Genomic DNA, 23981 nt, shown 5'->3' on the forward strand with positions numbered 1-23981 from the left:
GGGGTGGGACAATCCACATAGTGGTTACTGCCCCTTGCAAACACAAGCACCCATTGAAATCCAACTCAAACATCCCTTCAGCCCTTTGTCCTCACCAGCTCTATTAACAAGCTGTTTGGAACCCTCATACCTTTCCTCTTCATCATCATGGGGGGAGGGGCGAATCCAGATTGTATTAAAAGAACATTCTTTCCCTCCCCATGCCCCAAAAGACCAGTGTGATGGCAAACTTCCACCCCCTTCCAGTTAATGGTCATAGCTGTACAACCCACACACATACCCACATACAACTCACCCAAGACCAAAGACCTCTGGAGACAGCTAGGGCGAGAGGCTTATCTCCAATCGGTCTTTCATGCTAAGTAAATCAGACAGGGCAGCACCACTGCCCCGGTTCAGGCAGCACAGAGGGACGAGATGGAGAAAGACAAGTGTTTCCTACACGCAGACATGGAAGAAGGTAATAGCAAAGCTGCCTCCTCTATCTGCCACCTTACAAGAGCTGCTGTGCCAAGGGCAGTGTGGAGGCCAGAGTCGACTTCCCTCGAGAGAGTCATCGGTGGAGGTTCAGGAGACCCACGGGAAAACACCAATGGGGCCTCTCCAGTCTCCAGAGCCACCAGGAGTAAGCTTGGACAAGCTCCGCACATCCCTGGATGCAGCGGAGCTCTCCCAGCCGCTGCTTCTGCCCACCCTGATTCCTCTGCAGGACAAGGGGCTGAGCTGCCCCACCGAGGACACATCCCAGCAGTAATTTCACCCAAGCCTCCTCTTTAGCTGACAGCTGCCATACAAAGCAGCATCTGGAGGATATGGAGACCTGGTTAAATGCCATTTACAGCAAGGGTCCAATTCCCCCTCCAAAAAAAAAAAAAAACCAAACTAAACCCCGTCAAAATCGACCTGGCTCAGGAATTCCGCTAAGTTTGCGTTTCATCTTTTTGGAAGTAATTCATGCACACAACTCCTTAGAAAATTAGCTTTGGGCTCAATCTGAGTTCACTGAAGCCAAAGGGTTTCCCCAAGAAAACAGTCATTTTTCACTGTTTTGGCAATTTATGCTTTGCAGAGCAGAATGCAGGCTTTCAAAATTATCTCCATACAGAGACAGCTGTGTCACTGCTTCCCAGCAAAAGTTTATTGTTTCCAAAAAGAGTAGCTGGGCTTAGGGAGCTTGCAAGCAAATTACTACAAGATAATTACAAGAGCTGGCAGGCTCCCTCAGTGCTCCCAATGTTCCTGTTCTCCCTTCGTGGTCCACAACCCCCACACAAAGCAATCTGCCTTAGGTCTTGCTGGGAGCCTGCAAATAAACCGTAGTGTCTCAGTACTGGGCTTCGGAAAGCCACATGTCCAACTCCCCCAGCAGCGCAAGTGACCATCCATATCTGGGTCAAGTCATGCCAAAGCACAGGACCCGTAGGAGAAATAATAAACAGGTTTGTTTCTCAATATTTCTCTTCATAGGAGTAACAAAACCATGAACCATGCTTAGACGCTGCTCTGTGCTGAAATACCTCCCATCCATACCCGGCTCGCATCCTCGTGAGCTGCCTGCTGCTCCCAGCTAAGAGGTTTACAGGAGGACGGGCTGTTTGGGGCGTTATACATGGCAGTGTTTCAAAACCAGAGAGGATGGCAGGTGTTACCAGAACAGGCTCACAGAGAGGGAATTGCCAAAACAACCTTTGTGCACACACACAAACACGTGTGCACAAGAGCTGAAGCAGATGTAATGAGCTCAGGCTCAAATTTCCGGACAGTGTCAAAGCTGCACTCACCTGACTGCGATGGAGCAAGACAATGACTAGGTGAAGATTTGGTCCTTTGATTTCAAATCAGAATAACTACATTAAGCAGAGGAGAAGAAATACTCTGCACTATGCTTGCTCAGCCAGAATCATTTGCACGCATTAGTGATGCTTCTTAAACACGGCCGCAGCAATGACTGCCATGGCACCTGCCACCGCTCCGCTTGTCGCCGCGGCCCAAGACTCCCAGACGAACAAGGCGGCAGCAGAAAGACGGCAGGTTTTACAGCCATCTGCTAGCTGATTTTTGGTGCTCTGTTAGCCGTTTTACCTCTCTGCTTCAGTGACTGCAGAAGTACACGCCAGCCTCAGGAACCACTTCTGCCTAGGAGAAATCAAGCCACGGCAAGGGAGCATGCCACAGATGGCACATACAGCCCTAGGGCTATCAAGACGGGGAGACGACTGTGTGCCACACGGCATCCAAAAGGCTGAGAAAGGGAAGGTTTCTTTCTTCCGCTGGTTTTGGGGTGGTTTTTTAGCTAGAAGGAGGTGCAGTGGAAATTCAGCAAACTCAGAAAGGGGGTAAGGCGCATGCGGTGTCTCCTCCAGGCTGGGCAGCTGGTGAGTGTGCTTCTGAGAAGCACAGGTCACTTCCCCACACCGGGTTCATTTTTAGCTCCTTTAACATAGAGCCACTGGCATCATCGTCACAGCTACGGGAACAGGGCAGTTATCACCAGTTATCATTTACAACCACGCTCTGCTATCTGACGTTGCTGATAGCGGGCACGACGCAGGCTTCCCTACGCCGCGGCAGTGAGGCACATAAACATCGCCTAGAGAATAACAAATTGGCTCTTGCCATTTGCATAAATAAACTCAGCGGGGTCCCTCAGGGTAAAGGCTGCCTCCTGCACGCATGTGTGCACAGCACAGTATTAACACTGAGCTCATTCCAGAAGAGCTGCACAACGACAGGGTGGGCTGAGGGAGTTGTGGGTTCCCACCTGCCCTAGAAAATTAAAAAAAAAAAAAAAAAAAAAAAAAATCACAAATCTAACTACACCCTCTAAATTTCCACCCCTGTTTTCTGAACTGCACAGCTAAAATTTCAAGCTCACACGCTTGAGAGTTTTTGTAACATACTCAGTCATTTCTCTGGAACAATGCATCCTTTGGGATACGTAAGTGAACCATACGTGCATCCTTCCTCCTCATTCCCTCCCCTCAGGATGGTCTAATTCACAGCAGGATTACATGGTTAGCTCAAAAAACACAAAACAAATTGAAAGAAGAAATAAAATTAAATCTTCCCCTCCAGACCGTTTAAAATGGCACAGAAAACTACACAAACACTCCTTCGCACCTGAAGGATCAAAAAACAAAAGGCTAGCTGAACTTAGAGAGGAATAAATGAAGGAATAAGGAACTAGAAGGTATCAAGCTATAGACATCACCCATTAGTCAAAGATTTATAGGACATCTGCACCCCCCAGCTGGCTGCTGGTATCATTGTTTCTCAGAAGAGAGTAGCTCTGTAAAGATCATGCTCTTTTTACAGCCCTCAGTTCAGAAAAAAGCTACTGGAACTGGTGTTTCCAATTTGGAGTGACCAACCCAAGACAGTTCTGGTCCGTTTTTAAAAATACTGAACTCTGCAATATCTGCTGGCCTCAGACTGTGCTGGGGAAGGCCAGAGATCTTGACAAGCTCAGCCAAAGTTCTTCAGGAAAATTAAGAGTGCCGAAACACCCAAAGGCCATGTGGAAATGGCTTGCTACAAGGGCTTCGTGGATCCATCCTCTCACCTTAAACATCACCTGGAAAGCAATACGGATTCAAAGAGACTGAAACCTAAAGCACTGCTGGGTTACACCTCAGCTAGTCACCTCTCCTCTGAAGTTCAATTGCCTTTTTTTTTTTTTCTTTTCCCCTCCCTCCTCAATACTGACTGGCACCTGCTCACTCAGGCTGCTTGTGAGTTCCTTTCATTTTGATCCCTTTTTATGCCACAAGTTACTTGATTTTAAGGCCAAAGAAAGATACTAGTTTCACATACTGTGGCTAACCATAGGCAACAACATCTCCTTCAGCCACCTTCGTGCTAAGCTTGATAATTTGTCTAAGTTACAGTCTCTCCCATAAGCCACTGCAGATGGAGACACAGAGGCATTTTCTCAGCTTCATAAAAATGCAAGTATCCAAAGTCCCTCAACAACCAGGGGTGGGAAAGTTACACTCAGGAGCTACAACACGATGACGGCAGCTAACTCTTCAATGTTTTCATTTCAGCTCATATCACCTCAATGTGCAGCCTAAGTGTGAGCACCCAAAGTTCACAGATAGAATCAGAAATGTCAGTCTGATCTTGTTTCATCTTGTGCAAGCAAAACCACTCTGCCTACAAAAAAAAGCTTTGACCCTGTATGTTCCTGCAACAAAGAGACCACAGCAAGATGCTACTGTGCACGTCAGACAAAGTCGAGCCTTTCAGACCAGGCTTTGGAGGTCTCACACATCTGGTTTACTGGCAACTTGGGTCAGCATGCCAGTAAAGATGTTGTGGGGTTTTGGTGGATGTGAACACTGTAAAAACCAAAGACAGACACAGTTTTGACCAGTCTGCCTTTATTCGGTGCTAGACAGGACAGAAGCAAGAGAAAGGCAGAAACCGACTGCCTCTCCCATGGTCGCAAAGCCAACATGAGGGCACTGGGGCACACATGCCCACACAAGTCACACTGGAGAACGAAGGTGGAGAGACGAAATTTCCCTGTACCTCCCTGTCCAACAGCACCTCAAAAAACCTAAGTCACTGCCCCAGGGCCCCAGGTACCACACAACTCAAACTCCTTCAAGCCTGACTTCAGAAGGACTCTGCTGCAAGCCCACAGTGGGGTGTCTCCCTTTCTTGCCTGCGTTTATGGCCACAAGGCATGTGAGGCCATACCAAGGCTTTTGGAAAACAGGATGTCGCTGTCACCGTCTTCATTTGATTTTGGCTAGCAGCAACAAAACTGAAGTATGTGCTTGTCTTCCAGCACAGTGGCTTGGGGCTAGCAACAGTCTCAGTGCTCCAGGACAGGGAAAAAAGTCTCAGCGCTTGCAGAAAAGCATCCAAGAAGTATACTTGGCTGTTGGGTGTATGCACATATTGAATCGTGTCTCCCTGACATGCCAGAGGGGGAAGACGGGGAGTTTAGAGCCTGGGAGATGATCAAAGCTGTCCTCTCTGCTCCCAAAGGGCTCACTTTCAGCGCCTTTCAAACAGAACATCAAAGAGGCCTCACCACTTCCTTACCACCCACCAGCACACTTCAAGGCCTGTGTCAGGACACTTGTTCATCTAACCAGAGCCCCGGGAAGGCTGCCGCTGCCTTTCCAGCCTTCCTCACCTCTGCCACACCAGGCTGTGCCCCTGGGGCTGCCCTGTGCTCTACCCATGTGGTGACAGTGCAGCGGCTGGTGGACAGCCAGGCTGATGCTGGAGATCCCCTGGAGGGACCATGACCAAGGGACTCCCCTGGAGGGATCATGATTGAAGGACTCCAAGGACCTAGACCTCTCCTGTGGCATCCAGGGACCAACGGATGGATGAGTAGCCAGCCAGCTGCCATTGCTCCAGTCCCACTGCTTTTGCTGGTGGCTGGTAGACCCTCACTTGAAAATTATGCCCCCAACAAAGGCTCCAGGTTAACTCTAACACTAGGAGGTGAAATACAGGCTTATCTCAGCACCTGGGCAATCCATGACATGATGCCCACACTGACCCTGGAAGAACTGTCTGAAAACCCCGGGAGCCAGCAGACACGTGGAGAAAACCTTCCCCTTCCACGTCAAGAGCATGACATCAGCCCACAGCTTGTAAAGGGGGCGGAAAGCTGCGTGCCGGACAGCAGGCTGCCCTTGTAAAATGGGACCAGTTCAATGATTAGCTGCCCTGGAGTCCCTGGGCCAGTCCCTACCGGCTTCAATAGCACCCCTGCTAGCTATTATCTTGGAAGGACGCTCGTTAAAGAAAATCACGTCCCTCTGCCAAGTTCTCGCGTCTCGCTATTTTTGGAATTACAGGGGCAGACTCTGTGCTCAGCAACTGTCAGCAGAGGCACACGGACAGCAAATCCATATAACGATCGGGCTAGCAGGGGCAGTGCTGGAAACAGCATCGCCTGGGGGACGGTCCCCTGGAAGCACCCTGCAGTCATGAGAAAAGGGATAAGGGCAATAAACATAAAACCCAGAAGCTATTTGACACTATTTGCATGGGAAGCTGATCTACCCCAGCCCTTTTCATTCTCATGCATATGAGTGGAGACAAAAGGATTTAAAAGCAAACCACCTGTGCAGAAAGGATCCTTCCTAAACCCCAAAGGAGACAGGACCTACTTACTGCAAACTCATTTTAATTAAAACATTCCAGGATCCACATTCCCCAGGATTGAATTACTGATTTAGCTATTTATACATATAGCCTCTTTCACCCATTCTAGGACAGTATTGTTGAGATGTTGGATGACACCAGTGTCAGGTAAATGGAAATGAGCATTTTTTGGTGCTTGTGACCCCTAACACAGGATCCACAATTATCCACAGGTCGGCCCCAGCACCTGTCAGCAACTCACAGATTACTGCAGCAGGAGCATAATCCTCTTTGACACTAAAGGATGATTCTAAGGCCCTAGAAAAAGCAGAGGTAAATGACTTAGGTGAGGTGGAAAGTTCCCAAACAAGGCTTTCAATTAAAAAAAAAAAAATTATAAAAACCGAGATGTGGTAAGCAAGGAAGATCTCACACAGATGCAGCTGCGGCAGGACTAAAACTGCCGCCCTGCACGAGCCCAGCAGGACTCCTTCCTTGCCTTTCACAGGAAAGGAATCTGGAGGTGCAAGTCCAAAATTGCCCGGCGCTGGGCACGCAGAGGGCCACGTCCAGCCTCTGCCAGCCTGCTCTGCAGCTAAATATTTCCTCTTTAGGGTCTGAAAACTGTGACCCATACCAAGCAGAGACAACCCTTGCAGCTCCTACCACCTAGTGGCTGCAGTATTTGTCTGTGACAGAGCAAGGAGGCTGTCTGGAGGTCAGGCAGCCTCAGCCCACCCTGGGCAAATAACGCAGCCCTTGCTAGCGGGTATCACTTATGCCACAGCTGAGACTAAATTAGGACCACACTGAGCCTGGAGGCAGCACAAGAGAACAGAAAATCTTTCTGAAAACCATCAGCAGCTAATGTAAGCACAGAAAAACCTCAGCTAGCTCTAAAACAGGCAAGCAAAAGTAGCAGGAATATAGGTGAACACGGGTAATGCACTGCTGTTTCTGGTACTTGTGCCAGCTCAGTTAATGCCAGATTACTGGCACTACACAACATCGCACCATGCAGCACAGACATGCCCCAGGCTAAGTTACCCCTAGGCTGCTGAAGTCAGGGGAAGAGTTTGCTGGTTTGGGTGGAATATTATACAAGAGTCAGAATTCAAATAGCTCTAGATCCAGCCAAACCCTCAAACCCTTTGAGCATTCTGCCCTCAAACTGCTGCAGTATTTCAGACGCTTCCAAAACCCTTCCTTTCCAGTTTCCACAATTTCCTCTTGAACTGGGGGGTGTGGGGTGTGTGCAGAACTGGACACCCCTACTCTAGGTGCAGCCTTACCAGTGCCAAGCAGAGGAGATAATCACTTCCCCTGAGCTCCTGAAGCAGCCCAGTACATAATTTAACTTATGTGCAATGAGACTGCACCACTGGCTCATACTGACCTTGGCACCTACCATAAGCCCCAGGTACTTTCCAGCCGGGCTACGACCCTGCCAGTTAGTCCCAGCCTGTCTTGATGCGTCTTATGGGATCAGGCTCTGACTTTGCTTTGACAAATGGTAAGAAACCTCGAAATGGCTAGTTCTTGAAAAATTCCTACAGACAGGCCCAGTAGGTCATTATTTATCCAGGATCTCCACGGCAGATTGGAGTCATGCTTTGGTTTTTATAACATGAACAGTTAATACAGTCCAAACGCTGAAAATGTGGTAAGTTTGATACATGTGATGTGGTTTCCATGTAATTCAAGTGAAACTAGGTATTGTTTTGTGTAACCCTGCATCCAACTCCAAACATAAGTAACATTTTACAATATGGCTGCAGGCTGACATTTTGAATAAGTGGTTACTCTTTTATTTTTATTTATTTATATATATATTTTATTATATGTCACGTTTGTGTTAATGGACGCGTTTATGTAAAGAACAAGCAGAAAGTCCAAGTACTCTATCAGCCTGGTTAAGCCCTCCTTGGAGGACTCTGTCCAATGAATACCCTGCTGGTGCAATCATTTCTCTACTATAGCAAAGGGATTTAATTATGCTTTTATAAGCAATTTAAATCTGGTTATTCTGGATTGAAGTGGGTGTCACTGAGTGCAGAACATGGGCAAAAGACGCGATGAACCACATTAGTCTGAAATCTACTTTTTCTTTTGTAAATGCTTCTCTTTTTGGTTTTGTTTAGTATTGGAGGGAAGTGGTTTTCTGCTACTGACAATCCAGATAATGAAGCAAAGTGGGGTTCAAGTAAAAGAGGAACCTGGGAAAGACTGGAAATAGCAGGGTCCTGCTATGACAAGCACCACTCCCTTGGCACCCTTTCAGAGACTGACCAGCTCTGTGTTCAGGGCAGTGAGGGCTGAGGGGTTCTTCCCTCCACTCCTCTGATGAGGAGCTGGTCCAGAAATTCCTGTTCCAAGCTGCTCTACTGGTTAGCAACCTCCTTTTCAATTCCAGTCTAACTGTATCCATGGCCAGTCTAGACTCATTGAATCTTAGCCAGCATCTTGACAGCTTTGTTTCCCTCCTCACTGTTCAACATCTGCAGACATCTATCAGATCCTCTTTTTGCTTTCAATTTGCTAGTCTAAACAGGTTGAGTTCTCCTTTTTTCTCCCCTTTGCAAAAGACTCTGCAATTACTTCATCAACCCAGAAGACCTTATCTGCACCCATACCACATTGCATTCATATTTTGAACATGACGGACGGTACCAGCACAGTGACCTTAAATCTTCCCCAAGTTCCGGGGAAATACTCCACACTGCCCAGGAGCACACGTGCTATTTTCACATCTACATTGCAATTCAGTAAGCAAAGCCATAGCAAAGAGCATAGCAACGAGTGGCAAAAACCACTGCTATCTCTCATCTGACCTCAAACAGCACACACCAATGCTGGACTTTTCTGATATTTTACATGAGAACTTCAAGAAAGCCACTCAAATTTGGGCCCTGTGTCTTCATATTATGAAATAAAAGAGGAGTTTCCTTGGTTACTAGTGACAACAGTGAGCTTTAAGTTTTGTTTCTGCTATATAGCACAGCTGCTCTGTGAACCACATACGCTTTATATTGAAAAAAACAACCCCAAACCACCTCATTTCTATTACATGAGTCTACCCAAGGGCTCCACCCTAAACGAGCACAATTCTTAAACTCCATAGCTGGCTGTTGCATCACCCCAGTGAGAAGAGAAATGGGTGGGTGGCAGGATACATTTGGCTGCCCTTTTTTTTTTTTTTTTTTTTTTTTAAATATTTTGGGTTTGTGTAGGTGGAGTGAAGCCACAAGGCAAGCTTCTCCTGCCTCTTCTAAGAGGAAAACAAGCTCTGTTACCATTTAGCAACGGACAAAAAGCAACTGGAAAGGAGCCCGGGCAGTTTGGAAGAGCTACCCTGCAGAAAATGCTTTGGTCCTAGTAACAGCTCAGCTCAGGAACTCCTAAACTTACCTTGCTGGGACATGGCTGTGGCCACTGCCTCCATCACAGCCACTCCTCCACCACCCGCATCAGCAACAAGCTCCCACCCACATGCACACACCAAAGGAGGCTCTAAGCTGGACAGGCAGCACACGCGCAGTTCTCCACTGAGGTATGCATACCATAAGTTACAGCAATGCTATCATTTCTCTTATCTACACAAGAAGAAATACCAACTGTATGTGGATCTGATTCAGCGTCCACCCATGTCAGTAAGATCCTTTCCAGTAACCCCAGAAGGATCTTTCCATCAGTTCTGAGCAGTATCCGAAGGCTGGTGGAGACAGGAGGCTATCCCTGCTTCTAAGTACAATTCATTGAGTTTGCGGATAATTCAATGCAAACACAGTCCTGTTAAAATTCAGGCAGCAAGGCAGCAGCGCCTGAGATTCCACAGCAACTGTAGGACACCGCAGGTCTGTAGACATCTGCACATATGCATTTAGAAACATTCAATGGCATGGAGATGTTTCTAGGGAAGATACAAAGAAAGCCTTCCCTGCTATTACCATTTTGTTAGGGAGCTTAGAACAAGCCAGGATTTTGTTTGCCAAATGCCCAGTAGACGTTAGAGGTGGAATATAGCAGAGTGCTTTGTTTGCTCTTGAGCAGAGAGGTTTCTCCTGGTTTTAAGGAGGAAATTTCTAACAAGCCAGGGACTACGTGCACAGGAGAGCTCATCTGTCCTGAACATGCCAGCCAGTGTCAGGAGGAAGCCTATCTGCTGCTGGGCTATACTTACAGGAGTCTGGAAGCAACAGTAGAGCTTGGTGAGGAATGGGTGGTTCCTTGCTAAGGAAAGGATGCGTTTCTCAGTCATGGTACATTCAACATCGTCATCTTGGAGAATGACGTCCTTCTTCAACACCTTCACTGCATAGAGCTGCCCACTCTCTTTCATCTTGGCAAGCATCACCTAAACCAAAGGGGAGGGTGAATCGCAAGGGCTGAGCCCTCAGTCTCCATGAGCAACACAGAGCCTCTCACACCTTCTCACACTAGAAAGGTCAGTTATCTCATGACCAGGCTTGTGGACGCAAGCGAGTCAACGTGTTGGTATGGGCATCAGTGTACAATTGATGACACACACACAACTGTCTGCAGCCAACTTCTCCGGATAGCAATGCCCACACATGTTGCTCCAATGTCTGGCGTGGGGCTGGGTGGTTGAAGCTCATCCACTGTGCCAGGACAAACCCCCTGAACAGTGCCATCTATCCAACTTTCCTCCTCAGTCATCAAATTCAAACGCACCATTTTGCATTGGCTTTGTGGCACAGCACAGAAATGAAACTCCCATCTCACTGCATTTGAAACCACTGCCGTGTTTCCTTTAAAGGAAAAGTCTTTACGTGCTCCAAGAAATGCTGCCCAAATGAGTGCTAATGCACACACTTGCAGTTTCTGGTATGGGCCCTGGCATGCAGCTGTTCCTTTGGTTGCTAACGTTTTTCTTTTTTGTGATATCCAATTCTTTGCTTTGCTGTCAGCTTGCTTTCTCTTCCCTTTGCTCCCTGCTTTCTGTAACCAACCTTGCTGCACAAAGCTTACTCCACTGGACAGCCTGTGTGCCCGATTATGAACTAACTTCATCTACCTTGGAGCTTCTTAAATAGGCAATGTGGCTTTCCCCCAAAGAGCCATGAATAACTCTCACCTTTCCAAAACTGCCCTTTCCCAATACACGAAGGAAGGTTAAGTCTTTGATCCCAAGTTTGCTCACTGAACTTTCACTAACGTTGTTGCCATCTTTCAGGCTGCCTTTTCCCTGATGTCTCAAAGTAGATCTTGAAACCAGTTTCTGCGGAGGAAAGTAAACAAGTATCAGTCTGCACAGAAATTGTATTTTTGCCTCAGAAGTGTACACAAGTAGTCAACCTACCAACCTGGGCATTTAGGACTCGTTCAGATGCACTGTGGGGCCACTGGAACAGAAAGCACGTTGGTACCACCACCCCACATAGCTGCTACGTGTGATTGACCAACCTCAGCGCTGCACAGAGATGTGTTAAGATGTCGACTGGTTCCTGACACAAGTGTTTTCAGTTGTAAACACACTGCCCAGCAGATCCAAGAGGCAAACCTGCCTCTCTTCATTCTCACTCCCCAGAAAAATAAGACAATGAGTGTGGAAACCCAAATCCCAATCTAACATCAGAGCAAGGAGGACTGCGTAATTTCTGTGAAGTGCTGATGAGATGTAGAATCCGAGCAGATTTCATCTGAATCTCTTGGGTTTCTACCTGATTTTAAGATTCTTACTGAAAGCTCGGTTCAGTGGGACCCAAACTTCAAAATATGTTTCTTTCCCACAGCTGGGCTGCTGGCTTTCTCCACTGCTGTAAATTTGATGGAAGTCACATGCCAGCAGTGAGGTGTCTGCATTTTCAGGAATTGTACCAGTATTGGCACAAATTTCTAGAACTCCTGTTCTTTGCAGTATATGAAGATCAAGTCAACCTCCAGTGCCTTCTGTCTCCAGCTGTCTGGGTATGAGTACTCATACTTTATTCAGCTAATTAGCCTGAACAGAGCCCCACAGACTTCTTGAGCTCCACCTTGTGACTACTTCGGTGTAAAGCAAAATTCTTCCTGCACAGAAGACTTGTCTCACTCCCACAGAAACAGCAACCCCAAGCATGGCAAAAAAACCAAGAGCGTTCAGGACAGCACCCAGCAAAATCCCCAATAGATTTAAGCTTACAGCACAGTCTGAACACTCACCTAGAGCTTTCAGCTTGCAAATAACAAGAAGAAATTTGTTAAACACCAAGCACAGATGTTTATTTTCCTGGTTTCATCTCCTTTTGATGTGCAGATTATATAAACAGCAAATGCTAACAAGCGCTGATTTTTACAGAACTGAGAAGGGAGTGTGAGACTTGTGTTTCCCTGTAACTCCCAGGGTAACTGTCCCCCTGGCCTGCTACAGCATGAAGAGTGAACATAAAATAGTCTGCTATGAACCAGTTGAAATCAAAACGGACAGCATAGCCCAATGAGCATGCTAGGCTGATATAGCATGGTATGGTTCACTGATGTGGCTGGCTAACTGTATGACAAGATTTATCATGTCTGGCAATTATGTTTTGGGTTTTAATATTTTCTTTTTGCTCAAATAAAAACAGACCAACATTTTATTGTGGGTTATTGTGGTCTCAAGCAAACTCACTTTTTAAAACTGCTCACAAAGGAAACATGATGAAAACTGACTTGTTATCAAATGACAGCTCTGATTTCCATTACCGTCTATGGGCATTTTCACTCAAGTTCTTACAGTATGTTTCAAACTCTCCAAATAGATTCAGATATACAACAGCTGGATTTTTAGGATGTCTTAAATACCAACCAGCAGAAATTGTACACACATGTTCCAGCTCTGGCAACAGTCTCACTTGGACCCTGTCTCGGACAGCAAAGACCAAAGATGTTGTGTTGACAGAGACTGTTGATTTTAGCTGGGGAAACTAGTGAAAAGTAAAATGGTTTCCCCAAAAATCACTCAAAGAACAGTGACAAAGCTGGGAAGAGAACCTAGGCTTCTTGCTGAGCATTCTTTTCCTCTTTCAGAACCCACATATGCAGACAGAGCATTTGTGCTTGCGGTAAAAGTAAAAAAAAGGTATGGCATGAACTATATTGACCACTAATTAGTTAGGGGTCTTATTCTCCTCTGCCAAACAGATAAAAGAGTGAATGGAGTCACAGCATGTGAAACATAAGCATACAACAAAGCAACACCTAGAGATTAAAGCGTCCACCAGGGTAAACCTGGATATAAGACATCCATTTTCCAGGTAAAGTCTTCACCACAAGCCACAGACAGTGCCAATCTACTCCTGCAGTCCATGGCCCAACACCACCTGTCATAACTGAAGTCTCTGACTTCTCCTGCACCCATATAAAGACTTGGCTGTAAATGTTTTAAACAGGGGAGGGGAAAAAAAGAAGGAAAAAAAGAAAAAGACTCACCGAATTTGGGGAAATGCTTCCTGGTTGCAGACCCATGCATGCCAAGGTTTTAGCAAGCTCTGCTGAGTTCACCCCACAGTTTGGTGCAACGTTTGCTTGGCATCGGATGTGGACGTTCATTTTACAGACTGACGGGGTGATCATAGAGATGGAAAGTAAGAGCAAAGGAACAATTAAAATAACCTGGAGGGATTTATGGTTGAGAAATAATTTAGCAATTCTGCTTCAGGGAACATACCCATCTGGATCGACCCTGTGTCTTTAAACTAAAAGGATTTTCTTCACTGATCTCAGCAGAAACAAAATTAGGACTCTCATAAGAGAATAAACTCCTGAAAATCAGGAATATACCTCAAAATCTCCAAGTAGGATGCCACATTACCTGAAGCTATTTGTAAGCATAAGTTTGTCAGGTATATAAATACCATTGCAGTTATGCCTGCAGGTAAAATTAGGATTTATAATGCCACAGAATTCACAACAAACTTCCACTGCATTTGCAGATATCTAATTTTAAAGATACATAGGTTCAGTGAGAAACTAAAATCTTTCTTGCTCTCACTTGTGGACACACATACACCCTCTTGTGGGAGATGAAGGCAAATGGAAGCTGGTTGTTACCCATACGGTTTTACAGTCTGGATCACTGAAACAAAAACGTAACACCAGGACATGCTCTGTCATCAATTAACAGCGTGACAGGGTAGTCAACCTAAAGCAATGACTTTTTTTCCCCTTGGATGCCTTTTCGTTGCCTTATCTCATCAGCCGAGGAAAAGCCTTCAGATAAAGGGAAAAATGAATGCAGGAAGCAGTGATACCCAAGAATATTTTTTAATAACACCAGTTAAACAAAGCTGTGCTGCGACTGCAAAGTAGAGTCCTTCTGGAAGCCTGAGATTAAAAAAGGAGATCAGTGTTTTTGTTAACTCTTGCAAAGATGAATATTCATTGCTTGGCTTTCTCATGAAGGTTGCTCAAATCAAGCCCACACAGTGCATCAAAAGTCTAAAAATATGTATATTCTGTGAAAAGGCTACAGTAAGAAGCTGCTTACTTTTACACTGTAGACCTTGTCGCATGATTCCCCAGAGCAAGGAACCGCAGTGGTCACAGAAAGTCGGGACTTTGTAGTTGTGGACGCTGAACTTATGAGGAATGTTGATTCCAAACCTCTGCTCAGTCACCTGAAGCACCAAAAGAAAAGCAGAGATTTAAAATTCAAATACATATATATATATATATGCTGATGTTCATTTACACACAGGCATGTAAGTGCAAAACTATGAAAATAATTCCAACTCAGAAAATGTCCCAACCCATCACCTCACTGAGGTTTACTGCAAGTGAACACTGAGTGACCAACCTCACCTGCTGCTAGCCCGCTCTGCTTTCCTTGCCGCTCAGGCTGGACCACCTGACAAAGCAGATTTTCAGAAGGGCTGCCTAGCCAATTTTAAATTCTTCAAACCAAGTTAGAATTAGAGGCGTGGATTACCTCATCACAAACCTATCACACTGAAGTGCCACACATAAATTATGTTAGCTACAGCAGTTTGTAACTAACCAATTTTCAAATTATTAACTTTCACACTATGTGCAAACATGTAACTTTAGGTCAAACTGTTGATTTTACTAAATTTAATATAGAATAGTTTTCCCAGCTCCTCCTAAAATTCTCATTCCTCTTCTCACCCTCCTTGTTATTAACAGTCTTTCATTCCAGGCCCACATTTCGCTTTATCACTTGCTCTCATCCCCTTTTTAGCCTCGTTCTTTTCCAACTGTGAATCGTGCAGATCTCAAAAGATACCTTAGAAAATGTTACATTGGCTGAAGAAAACCATCCCCATTTAACCTCTTTATTACTTTCCATTTTGTGTCTCAACATGCAGATCCTGGAAGACTGAGGGGCAACCCACAAGTTCACAAAGAAAAGTCAGGGGTGTGACTGGAACAATGAGTTTAAAGCGAGCGGTGCCTCCTCATCTTTGTTTTCCGTTAAAGTAGCTTAGATGTGTTACAAACCCTTCACAATCCTAAAAGAGGGGTGAGGAGACTCACTATTTAACTTGCACCTTACCCTTATGCATTTTAACTTATTTTCATCTGGCTTGGCAAGGGGTCATTTCAAGAAATCTAGCTCAGCAGTTTGGAGGCAAGAAATAATGGGCAAAGGCATTTGCTTATCTGCACTGGAAAGAAGGTTTCTGCATGGCACTCAGTACGGAGCTACCTCCCAATTAAAAATATTTCAAGTGAATTTTCCTCAAACAGTTACTAAACAATTTCCAGTTACAGAAATGAGACATGCAATGCACAGGGCAGTTTTAGGTGGGGATGTTACTCCTGTTAAATACAGCCAAAATTAGCAAGAAAGAAAACCTTCAGAAACACAAGCTATGCAAGGGGTTTTTATTACAACATAAAAAATTTCATAGAGTAAAGGTGTGGAGCAGTGACTAAATGGGCCCTTTAAATTACCAGAAAAGAAAAAAAGAGGCATAACAAAGACCAGTGGTTAGATATTAAAGCCAGAGAAATCCACATTAAGAACTGGGCACCAAATTTTGATGACACCACAGTTAATCATGAAAGAAAATTACCAAGGAAAACAGTGGATTTACTGTTTCTTGATGTCTTCCGATAAAGACAACATGCCTTCCTAAACTATGTGCTAGTCCAACCAGTTACTGGAATTAACAGAACAACCACCAGATGATATTACATGGCTTTTCTACATGTCCCTATCACTCTTCCTCATGTTAAAAATCTATGAATAAAGATAATACTGAGTAAATTCTATTATAGAACAACCCCAAACAACCCAGAAAACCTCAGGATTCACAAATTACAACGACCCAAAATAACTAACATGACTTTACCTTGAGATCAGTCTTGTTAGTATTGTTTTGGCACGTGCAAGCTGTAACAATGAGATGATGGCAGCGCTTGTGTACAACACAGGTGCACACTAGGAAATAAAAGAGGCATGCTGAAAAGAGCTGTTGAAAGACTCAGAACACATTAACCCATCAGCTAAGTTCTTTAAGGCTCAGCTATATCATCAGGACACAGTAAAGATGTGAAAAACAATCAGTTGCTTGGAATTTCCAAAAATCTCATAACAGATCTGGAAACACACCTCCAACCCATTGCAACAGAAATTCTGCACTGGATCATTCATACAGCCTGAAAAACAGCTGCCTATATAAATATGGGTGATGCACACAGAAACAACAGCGTAACTTCTCAAATAAACTAAAAATGAACTAAAAAAAAGATAAGCTGTTGAAATAATTATCCAGTTTCACACAGCATACACAAACAACATTAGAGAACAGAGGTCTGAGTTACCAAAAGCCATCCCTACATCTCAGTGGCACAGTGCTGCTTACACTGGATATCCAAGCGAGTCCTGCCCAGGTTACTTTGTCATTAAGGCTCAGTGCAATGTTTGGGTCCGGGAAGCTGGGTGACTACAGCAGAATGGTGCTGTGTCTAGGCTAATTAGCTAGTTCCCATCAATAGGGCTAATCAGCCCTAAAGCAGACTTGGGAACTCTCCAGGTCTAAAGCTGGCTTGGCTGGAATGAACTTAAGATTCCTCCAGTCCGTAACCCAGCAGGCACTGTAATCACCACTAAGGGCCATAGCTACTGTCTGTGCAAGGAGGTTTTTGTAAGGGAAACTGCAAGTTACAGATCACAGAATGGTTTGGGTTGGAAGGGACTTTAAAGCCCATCTAGTTCCAACCCCCCCTCCCATGGGCAGAGACACCCTCCACTAGACCAGGGTGCCCAAAGCCCCATCCAGCCTGGCCTTGAACACTTCCAGGGATGGGGCATCCACAACCTCTCTGGGCAACGTGTTGCAGATGTGTTGCAGGGTCCCATGCTATTCTGTTCATTGCTGACTCAAGCTTGCACTCATAAGGGTCTACCAATAAGATCCACTTTTACCCAGAAATTTTATGCAGGATATCCATTTTGTTTATGTGTAGCTTCCTTTCATATGAGGATACCAGTGCCCTATTATACTGCACAAGAAACAGGCTGTGTTAGAAGGCTGTGCTGAATGACCATGCACCTGTGAGGCAAGTAACAGAATAACAAAAATTTAAAAAAAAAAAATCTTACCATAGAAAAAGGGAAAGGAAGAACAATAATTAAGTGCAAACAAGCACCACATACATCTATACAGCCATTCTGCCAAAACATGCCTTCAGACAAAAGTGCTGTGCCAGCCCACGAGGTTGCACTTTGAAGTCACATCCCTAGTTTCACTTTGTTGAACTACACAGGGAGAGAAAGGAAGAGGGTGGCCATTCCAGTAGGGTACTTTGTGGCCCAATATCAGCTGAAGACTGTCCTGAAGAGACCCTGGATCTCTCAAGCCTAGCCAGGTGTTGCACGTACTCAGCAACTCAGTGGATCTGCACAGGAGGAAAAAACCAGCATCCGGACCCCTAGGTGTTTGCGTGAATGTGGGTGGTTGCTCCTGCGTGCATGCAAGCCGTCAGCCTGATGGCTGCTCAAATGCACAGTTTGGGGAGGAAGAGGAGCGGTGACTTCAGAGAAACTTGTAACCGCAGGATGTCCCAGCAGCACAGGAGAGCGCTCCTGAGACAGCACATCCTACACACACACCGTGCAGGAGCAGAGCACCTTACCTTGGCACTGGTATCCCTGCTTGCCAAACACGCCCCTGTTCAAAACAAAATATGAACATAATTTGACATCAGAAAGCCAGTCTTCTTGCAGATCGTTTACAGAGGAGAGAACCAAAATGCCAGAGGATCCTGAATGACCAGACCCCCGGGGTAAAACTGCCCAGTAATAACGGAGCAATTCAGCATAGGGGTGTGAGAGCGTAAGAAAGCACTACAAGAGCTGTAGCTTACAAGGCAGGCTGTCAACATGCATGTTTTTCCCCATATTCCCCCTCACTCTAGTTTCTGAAATACTTCACTTTATTACAACACACATCACACTTATTAGACTGATCCCAGCAGCCCACACCCTGTTATTATCTCTCCCACTCCATGCTCTTTTGAGACATATCTAAGTTTTTCTCCCTGCTCTGCCTACTCCCCCACACGTATCACCCCACACCTCACACCTCTGATGGCTTTTCTGTTCTCAGGAATTTTCTCTAGTCTTTCAAGTAACTTTTTTCTCAGTGTAATCTCAAAGCTCTGCTCAAGTTAATATCTGGGGTTTTTCTTCATATTGCCTGGGTTACTTTTTCCCCCCTTGAAATAACATCTACGCTCACAAGTGAGAAACACTGCCCCATTCCCACACCCTGACAGTTTGCTTCCAGCATCCAAGATACACATCACCTCCGGTTGCTCTGCCTCTGCAGTAGACTCAAGTTTGCACCATAAATGCACCCTGCTAAACCTGATGGCCAAGGGGAGTCACACCAATGGCCCTTGGTCAAGGGCTTGGTGACTGATTCAGGATCGGGGCTGGCATGTTGGTCCCCAAAACGCGAAGGGACAGGAAGCTGCACACCACCACGTTTGAGCCGTCCTTACCAGATGAACTCCCTGCAGTGCGAGCAGTACGTAGGCTGTCGCAGGTAGGTAGCCATGAATTTGTGCCCGTTCACCTGATGCACTCGCCTTCTCATCGCCCGCTGGCGTTTCCGAGTCAGGTTCTTAAAAATTCGATCTCTCTGGAGGGTCCCTGTGCAGGGGGTAGGAAAAAAAAAAAAGAAAAAGCAACAAAACATTAACATTACTATGCACAGTTATTACTCCTGTTTTTGCTACGGCATAAAATGCTTTCAAAGGCCATAATTACATCCCTGAATTAGAAGTCGGGGCAGCATGGTCTAGAACGAGGATAGTATCTGAGACAGGCAAGGGAGTTAATTGCAAAGGCCCCTTTAGCTCAAAATTACATTCTTCATCTAGAAATAACTGCCTCTTTCCATCTTCCTCTCACTCCTCTCCCATGTTGAGACATGTCACTAACCCATTAATTCACAAGCTGCAAACAGACCAGAAGCTCAAGGCTAATGAGTGGTTATAATTCACAGCTTTTCGGGCAATAACTCCTGAAAACATGACTGCGTGCAACCAAATGACCAGCGCCCCGCCTGCTGAGCCAAAGCAGTGCCTTGCTTGGTGAAGCGTGTTTATCCACCTTCCCTATTCTCATGCTACACTTCTGTATCACCATTCGTAGAGATTTTGTTTCCTGTACTGGATAAGAAGGCATGGCCTAATTTTTCAAGGACTGTTAGTTGTTTGATATGTGCCACTATCAGCTTTCTTAGAGGGCTCATTTTCCAAAGGGTAGATAATATTTTTAAGTTCTAGGAAGCAGAGACTCAAGGACTGCTGGCATTCAAATCTGAATTGCCTCAAAAAAAATTTTTTTTTTTTTTTTACTGGGTTTAGTTCAGCCCTATAACAATTTCCTAGCAAACTTCAATTGACACAAAAAAAGTCACTCTTAAAAGGCAGAACTGAGCTCTAGATCAAGAAAGCCATTTCCATACAGCAGCAGCCATCTGACTTGCAAATCACAGCCAGCTGGTCTCTGGGATCCTTGCACAGACCAGGTCAGACTCAGCTGAGCTTCCCAGATCAAAGTCTCATCTGGGGCACACTTGCCTCAGGAGAAAGAAATGAAATTTGCAGTTAAGTTAGTTTCTTTGCAAAGTAAAGGCCCCGCTAACAAGTGCATTTTAGGGACACGCGCTGGAGTCTGCTAGAGGTGATTGCGCACCGACGTACATACTCATTACTCTTTCCAAGCACGGACTGGATGCAAGACAGACGCCGGCTATTGCCAAACCCTCTGCGCAGATGTAATGGCACAGGAAGGGACAAGCGGTCTGCAACCTTCCCACCCACCTGATCGTCCCAGAGCGGTGGATTGGCAGCAGCTCCCAAACACAGCTGTTACCATGCCACTTCTTTTACCCATAAAAAGGGGGCAGAGCATTTCCCTGCTTTCAACTCGCTTTGTTGATTAACCACTGAGGGGAGGAAAAAAAAAAAAAAAAAAAGGGCAGGAGGGGGAAAGCTGTCAACCTGATCAAGGCTTGAAATGTAAGAGTCCCACATCACAGGCGTATTTCCCAGTCCTCTTTGTAGGAGTGGAGATAAGGGAAGCCATCCTGTCAGTACTGAACCCAGCCACTTCAAAGGGCCGCAAGCCGCACGATGTATTCCTCTCAGTATGCTTGCGACACAGGTTTAGAAGCAAAACAGGCCATAAAGCTCAAGGGGCTTTTTTTTCTGCTGAGTTCTCCCAGCCATTTGTGCATGCGACCCCTCCACAGGCACTAATGGAAACCTCCTACCTGATGGCATAACTGCAACATAGAGCATGGCTTGACTTTAAGACAGCTTGCATTTATTTTGAAAATGGAAGCACACGTTATAAATTAAGATTTTCCCATTAAACCACCAAAGAAAGGATGTGGTGGGGCGATCCAAGCACTCAACAGAAACCTGCTTTTTTCACTGCAGAGCTTCAAGCAGCTGGGCAGAGAGACTGGCACAGAAAAGCCTGCCTTTCTAGGGAAGTGCTTAAACGTGTGTTTAATTCTCACTGAAGTCAACAGGATGCAGGGGACCACAGGAATTGCCAGACTTAATCAGAACATTGGTCCATCTAGTTCAGCATCCTGCCTCTGTCAGTGGGCAACCAGAAACACATGATGGCAAGATGGCGGAACCCTGCAGCTGGGAGATAATTTGCTTCTTTCCCACACATGAGATGTCATTTTGATCTCCAGAAGTGAGCGCTGATGTGTGGAGGTTTAATATCCCTTCCAAACATTAAATCATCACTGCATAATCTCAATAGCCTCGTTATCCACCATAAGAAACATGGCCAAAAAGAACTTCAAGAGGTCAACCAGTTAATTCCTTTTCCCCAAAAGAAAAATCAAGAGCCAGTTGCTTTGCTGATCCCAAGCCTCCTGCAACTTCATATGAGAATTAAAAAATAAAAACTAAAAATTCCTTATAGTATTACAGAATTTGCCCACCTTTAAATTCAAGAGAACATCTCCTTGATCTAGGTTTAAGCATACGCTTAAGTGTTTTCCTGGATCAGGGCCAAACACCTCAACTGGCAAAGTATCCTGTCTTGGCGTTCAGCACGTACAGGAGAACTTCCAAGGCATGGAAAGGGAAAAGCAGGGTTTGTGAGTGGGTGGTGAGCACATAAGTAAATCACCTAAAGAAGCAATCCAGTTACCAGCTTGCTTCATACCAGCTGCTCCATTACAGGCCCAGCAGCTGATGCCCTTTAAGTTCATGCACTCAAGTCACCAGAGTTTAAGAGAATATGTTCCCAATTTAGCTCATGCAGTTTCTGGTTTTGTTACGGTTCCCCTCAAGGATCAGCATGGGGTAATTGCCTCCCCGGTGCTCTCCCATGCAGCAAGAAGCCCACATGCAGCCAAGAGCAAACCAGTCCTTTGCACCAGAAATAGGGGACACTTGAAGGTGGCCTGCAAAGCCACCAAGTAGGGCACTGCTGTGCGTCCCTGTGATTTGCCCACCTTCAGAGAGACTACAATTTCGAAACCATTCAGGAAGAGTGAAAAATGACAGGCACTTGCTTTTTCATGGGCGGTAGAGAAGTCTCCATGCTGCCTGCACTGGTGGATCACATTTATGGCCAGCCTTGAGCCTTCTCCTCTGAGCTGTACTTGGCCTCCATCTCCTGTTTTCCAGCCACCAACACCTCACACAGCACAACAGCTTCCATCTTACAGACCCACTTTTCATTAAAACACATGCCACAAGTTTTTTGTCTTTTTTTATTTCTTCTTTCTAAAGGCATAATTCATATTTAAAATATTCCTCAAATTTCACATATTCCCACACTACTTGGCAGCGTTAACCCTGCTAACTTTCTCCAGATGCTGCATATCTTCCAGGTGATCCTCACCCATGCTCACATTCACCTCACATTACATTATAACAAACCTAAGCATCACTAAGCAGGAGACTGACTTCAGCAAGGCCTGGATTGCTTTTCATACGCAATCAGCTCTTTTGGGCGCTGCTCTTCCCATTTCCTGATGCCGTCTTGAGTGAAAAGGAGAGGGAGAGCACAGCACAACTTCAGCCACACCTCGGTCCCAGGCGTAGCTGCAGGAGACCATCCACTGCATGATCTAGTGGATCTACATACACAACAACATCCCATAGAATAAATGCCTCTTTCAGAGGGCTTGGGTGCTCACCCGTCCCAGGCACCACACCACGAAGCAGGCACGTTCAACCCTCCAACAAGGCGTGAGTGATTTTGAAATGGTGGAACATATGGCTACCAAAACCACCTTTCCCCTAACGAGCAGCGTCCCCAACCACCAAGATGGCAGCTCCTCAGCTCACACCCATCACATTTGCCGAACGGCTCCCAGTGTTGCATGCAAAAACCATCAACATGGTGCTGAAGTCCACCGGTGGATAGGGTGGCCAATGCAACAGCCCCTCGTGCCTCTCACCTGTAGTGTCAGAGGATGTAAAGCCATCACAGACATTTTACTGCTCCTGTTCTGCGTTCTGGCCAGTTTCCTATAGAATACATATTTTCCTTCTGCATGCAGAGAGCATGTTACAAAACAAAGCAGCTCTAGACCACTTTAGGAGACTTTTAAAAACCTCTAATCTCTAATCTCTGGTAAAGCAACAACCACCATGAATGGTTCAAATGTCCAAATACTGCTATAAAAACAGGCGAGTAATTGCTCAGTGAAGGGAGTTGTCCACATCCATGGTTAAATTTGGAAATCTGTAACTATGGGGTATTTACTGTGCCTGGCTATGTGCAAAAGTAACTACAAAGTCAAATACTAAAAAGCCTCTTCCCCTTTCCTCCTCTGCCTAACACATGTTTACGGTGGTGGAAATTATGCACGTGGAGGGAGAGGAGAATAAATAACCCATCAAGTCATCCGAGGACATTGCATGCCACTAGCACACCACTCAGCAGCCTCATTACGCTGCCCTACCTGCCCCATGAGCTTACCTGATCCTGCCCTTCCCGGCCAGAGATCGCCCCTGTCTTTCCCCCTCATTTTTTATTCCGGGGGGTTATTTCAGGTAAGTCCTCACAGTGGTGGCATAACTACAGCAGTAAGACAAGAGGAAGAGCTGCAGGATGAAGTGTTGTTTGTGTAACTATTTGCCTCAAGTAGTTAAAGCCTGTCAGGTCTCATCTATTGGAAATCAATCTCACCATCATGCTGTCAACTGCTGCCATAACGTCGGCATGGCAAAGGTCATTCGGGTACATCCTGATACATGGCAATTTCTAGTGTTATACTCCCATACACATCAATGGGATTTTTCTTTGAAAGAAATAAAGATATTCCAAAAAAAGCAATGTAAAAAACCTTGGAGCAATAATGCTAATAGATTAAAACTTAACTAAGCCTTTTTTATTATTACCAGTAACAGTATACCCATTACCC

At 45.5% G+C, this 23981-nt stretch overlaps 1 protein-coding gene across 3 annotated transcripts in view; it reads right to left on the minus strand.

The window, feature by feature from the left end:
• PRKCH (protein kinase C eta) overlaps positions 1-23981 on the minus strand; it is a 119084-nt gene that overhangs the window by 49931 nt on the left and 45172 nt on the right. For all 3 annotated transcript variants that reach the window (XM_054827610.1, XM_054827612.1, XM_054827611.1), the window contains exons 3-9: positions 19066-19216; positions 18196-18230; positions 16410-16498; positions 14582-14711; positions 13525-13652; positions 11210-11353; positions 10295-10468 (exon numbers count right to left, since the gene is read on the minus strand). In XM_054827610.1, the coding sequence (XP_054683585.1) occupies positions 10295-10468; positions 11210-11353; positions 13525-13652; positions 14582-14711; positions 16410-16498; positions 18196-18230; positions 19066-19216 (851 nt within the window). The remainder of the gene's footprint in view (positions 1-10294; positions 10469-11209; positions 11354-13524; positions 13653-14581; positions 14712-16409; positions 16499-18195; positions 18231-19065; positions 19217-23981) is intronic.

The sequence above is a fragment of the Grus americana genome, chromosome 5 (assembly GCF_028858705.1).
Source record: "Grus americana isolate bGruAme1 chromosome 5, bGruAme1.mat, whole genome shotgun sequence".
Lineage (NCBI taxonomy): Eukaryota > Metazoa > Chordata > Aves > Gruiformes > Gruidae > Grus > Grus americana.